This window comes from Balaenoptera physalus (assembly GCF_965194825.1).
Source record: "Balaenoptera physalus genome assembly, chromosome: 8".
Classification (NCBI taxonomy): domain Eukaryota; kingdom Metazoa; phylum Chordata; class Mammalia; order Artiodactyla; family Balaenopteridae; genus Balaenoptera; species Balaenoptera physalus.
The window spans coordinates 110,815,938-110,829,919 of record NC_138887.1 but is presented as its reverse complement, the minus strand read 5'-3'; the positions used below and the strand labels follow the sequence as shown (position 1 = coordinate 110,829,919).

The window sequence follows — 13,982 nt, the reverse complement described above, 5'->3', positions numbered from 1 at the left end:
GTCTTATTTTTATGACACGGAGACGTTCGTTATAATGGAAATAACACAAGTAGTATGGGCTTCCCGTCTTTCTCCCTCTAGGATTTCAATTTCTTCTCGAACACCATCCTCCTTGTCTAGTAAATCCTACATTACAGAACAGGCTTAGGACGGAGGAGAAGAGAATTAATCGGAGCCATGGAAACGGCCGAGCGGAGGAAACGTGTGAGCTGCGGGGTGGGCAGCCGGGGAAGGTACCCTCCCCTGACGACGGCGCCAGGGCGCTCCGAGGATCACGTCACGCACCTCAGGTGACGTCACGACCGTGACACGCGGGTGACGCCGTTGCCGCGGCGACTTCCAGTCGTCTCCGCCCCCTGCCCCCGCCCCCCGCCTAGCGTCCTTCCCCCAATCCCCTCAGGCTCAGCCGTGCCGGGGGCAGCAGGCCGGTTCCCGAGGTGGCCCAGGCGCCCTCCCGCCGCCGGCGCCGCCCGGGCCGTCCCTCCCCGCCGCCCCCCGCCCTCCGCCTCCGCCTCCCCCCGCCCTCCGCCTCCCTTCCCCCTCCCCGCCCAGCAGCGGTCGCTGGGGCCAGGCTCTCGGTTATAAGATGGCGGCGCTGAGCGGCGGCGGCGGCGCGGAGCAGGGCCAGGCTCTGTTCAACGGGGACATGGAGCCCGAGGCCGGCGCCGCGGCCTCTTCGGCTGCGGACCCGGCCATTCCCGAGGAGGTGAGTGCCGGCGCGCCCTGCACCCCTCCCGTCTCGGGGCTCGGCTGGTTGGTGTTTATTTTGGGGAGAGAGGTGGCGGTGGGGGCTCTGGTGCCCTCAGCCACCTTCCCTTCTGGGCTCTGCGGGCTGGGAGACGGGCATTCCCCTCCTGTGCCTCTCCGTCATGCAGCTCCTCGCTACGTAAACACACACAATGGCCCAGGGGGGTTTCCCTGGCCCGCACTTGGGGCTTGAGGGATTCGGGCAGTGGTGGTGGAGCAGGAGGCTATCAATAGGGGGCGAGACTCAGGGTTGGTCCGAGAAGGTCACGGCTGGCTGAAGGTAGCCAGCCTCGCGTCTGCTGGATGTTTTCTTTATTTCGGGTGGGGGGCGGGGGAGGCTGGCGGCGGCATCTGGGTGGAAGATGTCGGTCAGTAGCCGGGGCCGGGACCCCAGCCCGAGTTAGCGTTGTATGTAATTATCACACGGTCACGGTGATGATGGGGCGATCATTCCCTCTCTACTCTCCCTGACTCTGCCTCTTTTCAGGCCCTTACACTTCTCTACTTGTTAGGGGAGATTGCTCTTCACCTGTTTTAACCAGCGAATGGTCTTTACTTTTTCAACCCTAAATGCCACTGTTTCCGTTCTTTCTCCCATCCCGGTCTCAGGCCCCCGATTCCTAATGTTTGTCAGTATTCTGTCGCCGACCAGTAACCCCCATCCCAGTTCCATCTGCCGCCCCGCTCCTTTGCCAGTGGTCGGACCTGCCTGCCTTCTAACCTCAGCTTCTACTTAAGACCATTTTTGCACCTCTCTTATCTTAGTCCTGTTGAGGCCTTCTAGTTCATTTCACCGCTCGCTAACGTTCTTATCGTTACAAATCCTTCTGAACGCTTTGGAGCTACTTACTTTCTGAATCGTGAAGCTGTCAAGATTCCGTCAGGTTTCACTTGCACTTCCATTGTGCATCCACACCTCTTTGTTTATTCCTACCCTTTTTTTTTTTTCTTAATAGGTGTGATTGATTTCTTTCCGTTGTCTTCCTTTTTGTCCCAATTTTTTTCTTTTACTTTTTCGTCTTTAGTCCTTGCTTCTCTCATACATTATTTAACCTCTTATCACCTTGTCAAATGACTTTATTTACATTTTGGTTTTTGTTACGTAAAATTTATTACATTTAGTGTTTGGTATTGTATTACATAAAATAATACACTTTATTGTACTTTACAAATAATGAGATAATATATGGTATAATAACTGTGCTTTACAATTATTGATTAGATAATGTGACTTGCTCCGTTGACTTTGCTCAAAGTTCTTTCCTTCCTACTACAGTACTTACATTTTGTTTCCCAATTCTTATAACGTCTCGTTCTTCTGTCAATGCAATTCTTTTTCCTGCTTCATCATCTTTACTTTGGAAATTCATTAGATATGGTTGCTCTCTTCAGTATCAGTTTGTTCACAAAAATATTTGTTTTTCATTCTCTTATACCACTTCCATCTATGCCCAAGATGTGTTCTGTACCATCATTTGATCTCATCTAAATTTCTCATGTATACATACATATATATATCTTTTATGAATATATATATCTTTTATGACTATATATATCTTTTACACCACTTTCCGCTTACTTTTCTGTTTGCGTTTCTGCTCAGATCAGTTTCCTCTAATATCTGTTCATTTCCCCCAACTTCTTGGATTTTAAGGATAGCACTCTTTCCTTCTTCCATTTCCTAGTTTATCCTGTTTTCCTTGTCCCCATTTGCCATTCATTCTGCCTTGTTTCCTGGCTTTTGGTACTTAACTTGCTGAAGCTTCCTCTTGTCTTCCCCACACCTCCACATTCCTTCTTATTTATAAACAGCTTTGTTCCGTTGACATGGAAATTTATTTTTAGGATGCATTGTTTTTAATGGATAAATACTAGGGGTCACATCTGCTGTCTATTTTTTCCATGAATCGGATATGCCTTTGTCTTACTCTGCACAGGTGCCTCTAGGCTTGCTTTACTCTGTAGTGCATGTGTGGTTTTATTGAATTGTATCTAGAAGAATGGGTAAATTAATGGGCATGGGTTATGAAATCTAATTCTCTGATTATAATTGTTTTCGTTGAGAACTTTGTTTCAGAGTTATTAGAACAGTTTGTAATGATATAGAGAAGCCTTTTGTTAAGTACAATGTCTGCTACCTTATTTGAAAGGGCCAGATTATTTGAGCTCTACTCTCTGAAGATTCTGATTCAGTACGTGAGAGCTAGGGCCATGAGTTTCTGTATTTGGCACACTTCCTGGGCAGTTATCATGTATCAATACTTGAGAACCTCTAGGCTAGATGAACTTAAACCTCAAGTTTAAATTGGCAATAACTGGAAAGCTTATTAGTATCTCTTGAAACCAGGATACTTAACTAATTTTAATTACTTAGAAGTGTTTCCCACTGCCTCCTCCACCCAGGTTTTAATGGTTAATGATGAATAGTAGTTTTTCCTCCATATTTTCTTACAGGAACTTATAATAAATGTATTTGACTGGGGGAGGGGGGAGTAAAGGGTTAAAAAATGAATCTCTTTCTAATATAGATATCAGTGTTATGGATGGTAGAATAAGTTACTCCAAGAAATAATTTTAAGTTTGAAGTTGGTATCTGTTTATCCACTGGAAACTGAAATGCACTGTGGTCTTTTAATTGAACTGTCTTCTATGCACTTAAAGAGATACAATTGTCAAGTGTATGGAAAGAAATGAAAAAAATGTGTCTAAAGAATTACCTTACTTGAAAATACAGGTTTTAAAAAGTTTCTCAGAGTAAAAGCACATTTATTATTGAAAAATTAGAAAAATGTAAGTACAAAAAGTTTTAGAAAATTATCTGTAATCTTGCCACTAAGATATAATTACTATAAACATTTTAGTTTATATCCATATACTCCTTTTTTATGCTTGTGTAATGTATGTGGTTTTGTAATATTTTTAAACTTAGCGAGGTAGTAGAACATTTTACTTATCAGATACACTGTGATTTTAACAATTTTTTTATATTAGGTTGTTTCTAATTTTTTTATTCTTGTTATCAAACATCTTGAACACAGAATGTAGATTTAGTTTTTAAAATTACGTTGGGAAGTGAACAAATTTCAAGTCCTGTATTTGTAAGTATTACTTTGTAGATGCTCAAAATAGAATATTCTGGTAAATGACAGGAGCTTACTAAATATTTATCAAATAAATGTGCTTATACTTTTGGCATTAAACGTTTACTTCTGACCATTTATATTTCCCTGATGTTACTTTCTTTCTGTGACAATATGGTATAATAAGGGACAATGTGACCATATGGTATAAAAATACATTTATTTAAAAAAATGTGTTATGCCAGGGTGTGATGTTTATTAACTGTTCTTCTTGTATTTTTGTAGAAGGGTGCCTCTTACAATTGCATTACAATTAAAATTGTATTGTTTTCAAGATCTCTTATCACCAATCTTAGTTAAGCTGTATAATTATAATAATGCATCGACTAAGTAGTATTCTGGGATGGAATATCCTTTATAATGAGGTCCACTGTATTAAAACACATCTTTATGAATCATGCCAAACCAGGTTGGATTACATCATGCTTTTAAAAAGTGGTAGGCCCACTAAACTTTGTGTTTCTGCAGTTCTGGCTATTGCTGTTAATACTTGTTAAGATACATTCGAAGGTGGACAAAACATGCCTGTTAGGTAAAACCATAAAATAACTGTCTTTGGTGTTTCTAGCGTTCCCTTTCTGTAGTCTTTCTCTCTTATCATTTAATAAACTCCCTCTTTTAGGCATCTGCTCACCTCTTCCTTTATTTAGAAATTTTTCTGATATCAGTCACTTATATATGCTGACTATTAAAGGAATTGATTGTCAGTAAACGGATTAAGAAAGGAACGTTGGAACTGAGTACTTGAATCCTTGAATGTAGTAGAACCTGAAAGCAAACTTGATTTAATTGTATTTAGATAATAGGCCAGAAAAATTATATTAAGATAACAGGCTAGAGAAGCCTGATTTATCTTGATTCCCTGTCTCTGGCTTTCCTGTTTAGGAAGCTGATCGGGTCTTAACAACTGGAAACCTATGTTCTATGAATGGTAGGGAAGAAAGGGAGGGAGCAGGCTACATTGCTTTGTTAGCATTTTCTAAGACTTGATGCTTACCTTGTTAAAGAATGAGACAGCTCTTAAGTGTTCTTCGTGTTTCTCCAACCATAAAGCTGTTTTTCTCCTTTAGAAATGCAAAAGTGCATTTTTTTAATTTGACATCTTGATATTAATTTAGCTGAGTACTTAGTGAACATTTTGTGTCATAATCCTCTTTTATGAAATTCAGTATGTTCCTATGCTTCCTATATTTCTGCCTCAAATTATCTTTGAAATAAGCCTTTATAGTCAGTGGCTCTTACTGGATTTTGTCTTCCTCAAAAGTTGAATTGTTTTAAGTCCTTTACTCATTCTCTTTGTCCAGTTCATCTATATTGGTTATTCTGTAAAGTCAGGATCAGCAATAGTTATACAACTTCTGAATTCAAAATGGATGAGCCTGTTGAGGAGCTTTTCTGTTTCGTAAGCAGTGCTTTTGTAGCCATAATGTTGTAGATACTTAATATAAGAACCAAAATCTAGCCTCATTTCTTCCATTCCTTCCTTAAATATTTGGTGGAGAGACATTGACATGTTCTGGGAGGTAGTTTTTATTTTTCAGCTTTCTTTTGTCTACCAACCCAATTTGCTGTTATGCATAATTAGCAGGGTAGTCAGAAGAAACTCTTTAATACAGCCTCCACCCTAACAGTAAGCAATTATTTTTTTTCCCCCTCTACCCTCTGAGATGATTTTGGTTTCCATGTTTTCTCTTGGTCTTAAAAAACTATTATTCTTGTTCCTTCCCATATCAGGACTATGCTTATAGAGGGAAAGTGACGCTCAATAACATTACATTTCTTTCTGGGTCCTGGGAATGCCCTTGATAAAGAATATAAAAATTGCTCTGAACTCAATTAACTTTATATCTTCTGGAAGCTCTGTAACATCAAATGAAACATTTTCATTCTTGTAATGTAGCTGCAGTTATTGACAGCACTTTGGGAACAAATGTACCGTAGGGCGGTGGTTTTCCAATTACTATAGAGCTCTAGCACCGTTTTTAAAAAACACATTAGCACTGTAAGAAACACAGATTTTGAGTTGCTCTAATACCTATATACATGAAGCAGTTTTTGTCTGTTTTGTACATTTTTTTAATCCTCATCTGGCACATACATACTCAGTGAAAGAGTTAATGTGTACAAAACAGAGAATATAGCCAATATTTTATAGTAACTTTATTTATTTATTTTAATTTTTTTATTTTTGGCTGTGTTGGGTCTTCATTGCTGCGCGCGGGCTTTCTCTAGGGGCGGCGAGCAGGGGTTACTCTTCGTTGCGCGCGGGCTTCTCATTGCGGTGGCTTCTCTTGTTGCGGAGCACGGGCTCTAGGCGCACGGGCTTCAGTAGTTGTGGCTCGTGGGCTCTAGAGCACAGGCTCAGTAGTTGTGGCGCACAGGCTTAGTTGCTCCGCGGCATGTGGGATCTTCCCGGACCAGGGCTCGAACCCGTGTGCCCTGCATAGGCAGGCGGATTCTTAACCACTGCGCCACCAGGGAAGCCCTCTAGTAACTTTAAATGGAGTATAATCTGTAAAATTTTTGCATCACTATGTTGTACACCTGAAACTAATATAATATTGTAAATCAACTATACCTTAGTTAAAAAAAATTTTTTTTAATAATTAGTGAATGAAACCCTATTAGATATGGTGCACTCTGATTTTTCTATACCATTCAGTTCTCTTTTTTTTAAAGCTACTCATAAAATCAATTTATTAAATTGACAACCACCTAGTTGCAACAGACAGTTGGAAAAACAGTTTTGAGGCTATCAAGGACTTTCTTCAGAGGTTACCTGAAGTCTCTATTTAGTCCCACTACACCTTAATTATTGAAGTTCTTCATTTATCTGCATTACATGTTGGTTTCCTTGAAAAAAAAAAAAAAGGCTTAATGGCTGTAAAAATTTTAGAGCTACTGTGTATGGAAGGGAGATTTGTGCTGACATGAATCTTCCTAAGTGTAATAATCTGTGTAGAAAATTTCAACAACTTGTGTTTAAGGCAGTGGTCAGCAGACTTGTGTAAAGGGTCAAGTGGTAAATATTTTAGTTATTGTGGGTCTAACTGCTCTGTCTCTGTCACAAGGACTGAACAGACTCAAAAATGGTATTGCAGCGTAAAAGCAGCTAATAGACAATATGTAAATGAATGAGTGTGACTGTGTTCCAATAAAACTTATTTATGGACACTGAAATTTGAATGTGTCATGAAATATTCTTTTTTTTTTTCATTTAAAGATGTAAAAACCATTCTTAGTTTGTGAGCTGTACAAAAAACAGGTGGTGGGCCATATTTAGTTCATGGGCCAAAGTTTTCAGACTCCTGGTCTAGGGGAGACTAAGTATATCATATTTGAGGTTCTGAAATTAAGGTGTGGGTTAGAGTTCTATAGAAAGTTCATAACTGCTTTTTAAAAATCGGGTTTATTGGGATATAATTTACACATACTATAATGTACCATTTTAAACACACAGTTTGATGAGTGTTGACAAATGTATATAGTCATGTAACTACTGCCACAATCAAGAGATAGAACTTTTTATGGAAAAGTTCCCCAGTTCCTCTTTGCATTCATTTTCCTCCCCACCCCACCTCCAGCCCCTGGCAAACACTGGTCTGATCTCTAGCTTCGCCTTTTCCAGAAAGTCATATACATGAAATCATACAGTATGTGGTCTTATGTATTTGGCTTCTTTCATTTAGTTTGATATTTTTGAGATTCACCCATGTTGTTGCATGTATCAGTAATTAGTTTCTGTTTATTGCTTAGTAGTGTCGTGTGGATGTAGCATGACTTATTTCTACATTTACCAGTTGATGAGTAGTAGGGTTCTTTCTAGTTCACAGCAGTTATTAAGGTTGCTATAAATGTTTGGGTTCGGGTTTTGTGTGGACACTCGTTTTTATTTCTCTTGAGTAAGGACCTAGAGTTTGGACTCATGGGTCGTATGGTGAGTATATATTGATATTTAACTTTATAAGAAAGTGCCAAACTTTTCTAAAGCAATAGAAACCATTTTGCATTGCCACCCACAATGAATGAGAGTTCCAAACTCTATCCTTGTCATGTCAGTCTTGTTAGTTTTAACCATTCTAGTATGTATGCAGTATTGTGGTTTTAATTTGCATTTTCCTAATGACTAATGATGTTGGACATCTGTATATATGCTTATTTACTACCCATATATTTTCTTTGGTGCAGTATCTATTCACATCTTTTTATTCTATATTTACCTTCTTATTATGGAGTTGTAAGAGTACTATATATATATTCTAGATACAAGTTCTTTGTATCAGATATGTGTTTTGCACATGCCTCCCAGTCTATGGCTTGTCTTTTCATTTTCCTAAGTGTCCTTTGAAGAGTAGAAGTTTTATTTTTGATGAAATCCAATTTATCAGTTTTTTCTTTTAGGTTTCATGCTTTTTTTGTCCTACCCAGTATATCTTTGCCTAACTTAAGGTCATAAAATTTTCTCCCATGTTTTCTTCTAGAAGTTTTACAGTTTTAGCTTTTACATTTAGGTCTGTCATCCATTTGGAGTTATTTTTTATATGTATTGTGAGGTAAGGGTTAAGGTTTGTTCATTCTTTTTCGTATGGATGTCCAGTTGTTTCACCTTTTTTGAAGAGACTAACCTTTTTCTGTTGAATTACCTTGGCACTTTTATTGAAATCAGTTGATTATGTTTGTGAGTTTTATACTCTGTTTTATTGACGTATATGTCTCTTCTTTGGCTGGTACCACACTGTCTTGATTGCTTTATAGTTCAGTCTTTTTTTTTTTTTTTTTAATATTTGTTTATTTATTTCTTTGGTTGTGCCGCGTCTTAGTTGCGCCAGGCGGGCTCCTTAGTTGCAGCTCACTGGCTCCTTAGTTGCGACATGTGGGGTCCTTAGTTTTGGCATGTGAACTCTTAGTTGCAGCATGCATGTGGGATTTAGTTCCCTGACCAGGGATCAAACCCGGGACCCCTGCATTGGGAGCTTGGAGTCTTATCCACTGCGCCACCAGGGAAGTCCCTATAGTTCAGTCTTAAAATTAGGTAGATCCAGTTCATAGGATTTTTAGAACTTTAAAATTTGATTTTTAAAATTTTTTGTGCTATTGTCTTTTGAAAGGACAGGGTTCATAATTTGCTTCCAGTTCTTAAAGGTGTCTTCTACTCAAAAAAAGCTTAAGACTCACTGTGGTATATAGTTAACACACCCCTATCTTGAATCATTTGGTGGAGAGGTTGTGAAAAGTGGCAGGTAAAGAAACATGTTTCATCCACAATTAATTTTTTTATAAGAAATGAAGGCGATATCCTAATAGGTGGCACCAAAAAGTCAATAATGTCTTCTTTTTTCATCATATTTCAAAAATGTTAACTGTAATCAAGATACGTTTAGGTGAAAGTGAATATGCTACGATATTTATTCACCAAAAAAGTCATGGAAAATGTCAATCAGGTGGTGGGGGATAGTAGTTTATAATACTAGCTGTGTCATTTTCCATCTTCAGCATGAGTTTTTCCATTTGAAACCTATGTCATGTTCTGTGATGTTCCAGAATTAGCACCTTTATTACGCTTAGAGGCATCATTAAATTGTTGTTACTAAGGATAAGCATATGATGGTTGTTGGTCATATTTCTGCCTTTTTCATTTGGACCCATAGGACCCTTTACCTTGTTTTAAATTACAATGGTAGTAGCTTTTCACTGCTTAGCCTGGAGGGCTTCCCTACAATATAAAATGATATTTCTACTTATGATTTTTGCTTAAGAATTATGAACATGTTTCCTGATTTTTTTTTTTTTTTTTTTAAGTTTCGTTATGAAGGAAGGAAGACTTAAGTCTTAAAAATGAGCGTAAGGGCTTCCCTGGTGGCGCAGCGGTTGCAAATCTGCCTGCTAATGCAGGGGACACGGGTTCGAGCCCTGGTCTGGGAAGATCCCACATGCCACGGAGCAACTAGGCCCGTGAGCCACAACTACTGAGCCTGCGCGTCTGGAGCCTGTGCTCTGCAACAAGAGAGGCCACGATAGTGAGAGGCCTGCGCACCGCGATGAAGAGTGGCCCCCGCTTGCCGCAACTAGAGAAAGCCCTAGCACAGAAATGAAGACCCAACATAACAATCAATCAATCAATCAATAAATCTTTAAAAAAAAAAAATGAGCGTAAGTCTTGAATATCTGACAAGTACAGAGTCATGTGACAATTGGGAAGGTATATACTGTTCAGGCTTTCGTTCATGTTGTAAGTAGTAGTATTCTAATTGTATTTGGCTACCTTGCAAATTTGGAAATGGCACTTACAGGGAGAGAGAACCATAACATTTTGGAGACTATTTTCAACTGTTGTTCCAAAATTAGTGTGTTTAAAAAAAAGTATGCATCTCCTTATTGTAAAAGATGCCTTGTGTTTAAATTAAGAAATACTCTACTCTTGTTTTACGTTTTTTCTTTCACTAAATATATAACCTTTAAGTTAATAACACCAGAAAAATTTGACTTTTTATTTCCAGAACAGCTTAAATTAAATAAAATTTTAGGATGCTTTGAATTAGTCACTTACCTTTAAACAGGTAAGTATTTTGAAACAGTTTAAAATACTGCTTGGGGTTGTTCCTCCATTGACCTAGGATTTTTAAACTGTATTTGCTACATTACAGAACTTATTTTGCAAAGTAAATTTTCTTATTTTTTAAAATTAATTTACTTTTGGCAGCATCGGGTCTTTGTTGCGGTGCGTGGGCTTCTCATTGCGGTGGCTTCTTATTGCGGAGCACGGGCTCTAGGCGCGCGGGCTTTAGAGCGCAGGCTCGTAGTTGTGGCTCACGGGCTTAGTTGCTCCGCGGAATGTAGGATCTTCCCAGACCAGGACTCGAACCTGTGTCCCCTGCATTGGCAGGCAGACTCTTAACCACTGTGCCACCAGGGAAGCCCGCAAAGGAAATTTCTGTTTGAGTTTATGGATGTGCTCTATGAAAGGGGATTACTAGGTCCAGCAGTAACATTGTAAATAGTTATTAGAACCTCTGTTTTTTTTGTTTGTTTGTTTTGTTTTGTCACCTTGGATCTAATCCCATTTCATCTGTTTTAAAGTTTATACTCTCTACTTAGAAATCTGTCTGTAGCATGGAAGGAAAAAACCCCAACAGTTACTAATTTAAGAGTTTTATTTTTAAAGTGTTCTTATTAGCATAATTTCTGGTAATGTTGTATGAAGGTAATTTAATTCCCATTTATTATTTTTTAAAAATCCTATCTTTTCTATGAATCCCAAACAATTATTGCCTTTGTAGCTTTTTTTTACTATAAAAAGTTAAAGAACTACTGTGAATTATTCCTAAATAACTCAGAATTCATTTCTTACACATTATATTACTATATTTCCATGGGAATGGTGTCAGAGAACTTCAGATAGGAAAGACATTATGATTCAGTATAGTCCTTACATTCCTGTTTTACAACCACTGAAAGTGTTCATTTCATCTTAGTTTTTACATGCTTTCTTCTAAGATTTGAAATATTCTACCCATATGTTTTTCCTGCACATGTCTTCTCATGTTAACAATAAATTACACAATCTTAAGTCTCATTATACATAAGAATTTAGTTCAGTGTAACTTCTGATAACTCTTTATTGCAGATGATTTTTCTACTACTGAGTTTGGCACTTAATTTAAGTTTCTATATGAATTTATGAATCAAACTTTTGGTTATTGGTTATCATGGATGGCTATTTGAGAGGATAGTTTACTCATAAAGTCATAACTATTCTATGTCATAGCCATTCATATGCTGCTTGCTTTTCACTGGCAACTCTTGATCCTTCTCCTCCTGCTGCTAGGTTAAGATAAAGACTAAGAATTTAATACTCTAGTTAAGGTATTGGTGGTATTGATGATTTACACAAGAAGATGCTGAGAGAGATATTCAGATTGAGTGATACTAAGAGAGAAGAGGAGGGGAAGTGAAGATAGTGAATACTTTTCCTATAAAGGGAAAAGAGAAATGGGGCTATAGGTAGTGAAGGAGATGGGGTCAAGGAATTTTTTTTTTGATGAAAAAAATAAGGACATGTATTGTAAGAATGAACCGTTACGGAGTAAAAATGTGATTTCAGGAGAGAGAGAGAAGAATTGCTGGAGCAATGTCTGAAGAGGCAAAAGGGAGAGGGATTTGGTGTACAAGTGGAAGGGTTGGCTCTCAGTAGGAGCATAGACACTTTATCTTTGATAATAAGTGGTAAGGGAGAATATGTGGAATAGTGATGCTGATAGGTAGATAGATGTGATGCTGGGGATCTGTACATGTTCTCTTCCAGTCGCTTCATTTTTTTTTTCGGTGAAGTAAGACTCAAGGTTATCAGTGAAGAGTAAGTCTTGGGGATATGGTGTTGTAAGGAGAAAGATGAAGGTGTTAAAAGTTGTTAGGGAGCATGTGAGAGTGAATGGACTAGGAACAAATAGTGAAACTGATAGGCAATATTAGGTTATGTTACTTAATATTTTACTTGCTGATGTGCAGACAGCATTGTGGGCCTCCTAACTTGTCCTCAGGTCAAAATTCATTGTAACTTTCCAAAGCAATTTAATAATTGATACGAGTCATTCTCATTTTGACTCACAAACATAGAAGCATTGGGAAATAGAACATGAATTATTACTTGTTCATGAAGTATCTGCCATTATCCTGCTATGAATGTAAGCTAAATTTGGAGAGGTCTGGTTGCTAATTTTCTTTTTAAAAATAATTCTTTCTTTATTGAAATTTTTTTGAATATTTATTGTTTTGTCTATGCAGAATAGCATCCCCACCATTGTAGTCTAATTTTTATACTGTATAGTGAAGCAATTGCTATCCTGTTATTTTCTTTTAAAAACTCTCCAAATTTGACCTGTCTTTGCTCATGCTTTTCCTGCTGCCTGAAATATAGATTCCTTCCCCGTACCCATCCCCCAAACCTTTCAGACTTAGTTCACTTATTGTAGGAAGCCTTCCTTAACCTCTTTCCAAGGCCTAGTTAGGTGCTTCTACTTTGTGCTTTTATAGCATCCTGAGGTATACCTATATCATTTTACTTTCTACATTGTGTTATAGGTTTTTTTGTTGGTATCTGTCTACTCCCTCTAGACCAGCACTGTTCAGTCAAAATATCTGTCATGATGGAAATGTTCCCTGCTGTCCAGTATGTCCACATGTGGCTATGTGTACTCAAAATGTGTATAGTAGGACTGAGGAACTGGCTTTTAAATTTTACTTGATTTAAATTAATTTAAATTTAGTCACACTTAGCTAGTGGCTACCTTGATCAGTACAGTTCTAGACCTTTTAAAAGTCAAGGCTTACTTATTTACAAAACAGAAATAGAGTCACAGACATAGAAAACAAACTTGTAGTCACCAAAGGGGAAAAGAGAGGGGGAGGGAGGGAGAAATTAGGAGTTTGGGATTAACAGATACACGCTACTGTATATAAAATAGGTAAACAACAAGAACCTACTGTATAGCACAGGGAACTATATTCAATATCTTGTAATAACCTATAATGGAAAAGAATCTGGAAAATAATATATATATATTATGTATATGTATACACATACACACATAACTGAATCACTTTGCTGTATACTCGAAACTAATACATTGTAAATCAGCTGTATTTCAGTAAAATAGATAAGTAGTCAAGGCTCGTGTGGGATTCATGTTTATTTTCTCATTGCTTACCAAGAGTACTTAATCCTACTTAAATGATTGCATTCTTTTTCAGTGCTCTTAGTCCAGATAGTTCTCACTCACCTGAAATGTGGCAGTTTTCTTCTCTAGACTTTTGTTCTTAACCACAGCTTTCCAGTTTGTTTTCAGAATTATTTTGAAGCCCTGAGTTCTTCAGTCCTGTAAAACTAGGGTTTTTTTGGTTTTGTTTTCCTCTTTAGAAATGAACACGTGGGTGCTGTAAGGTTACCTCGGAGACTTTCTCAGGGGTGGGGAGTGTGGCAAGGAAGAGCTCAGTGAAAGGTTTGGGGGGTTAAGGAGGCAGTTTCTGCTGCAGCCAAAGTAGTTACACTTCGTAAGTTAATGTATTGGAATTGTGCTTAAGATTTCTTTTGGAGGGAAA

General features: G+C 38.2%; 1 protein-coding gene across 7 annotated transcripts in view; it reads left to right on the top strand.

Annotated features, from left to right (window-relative positions):
- The first annotated feature begins 413 nt into the window (after nucleotides 1-413).
- The window catches only part of BRAF (B-Raf proto-oncogene, serine/threonine kinase), a 159,744-nt gene continuing 146,175 nt past the window's right edge, over nucleotides 414-13,982 (top strand). For all 7 annotated transcript variants that reach the window (XM_082472957.1, XM_082472960.1, XM_082472959.1 and 4 more), the window contains exon 1: nucleotides 414-706. In XM_082472957.1, coding sequence (XP_082329083.1) covers nucleotides 587-706 — 120 coding nt within the window. In that variant the 5' untranslated portion in view covers nucleotides 414-586. The remainder of the gene's footprint in view (nucleotides 707-13,982) is intronic.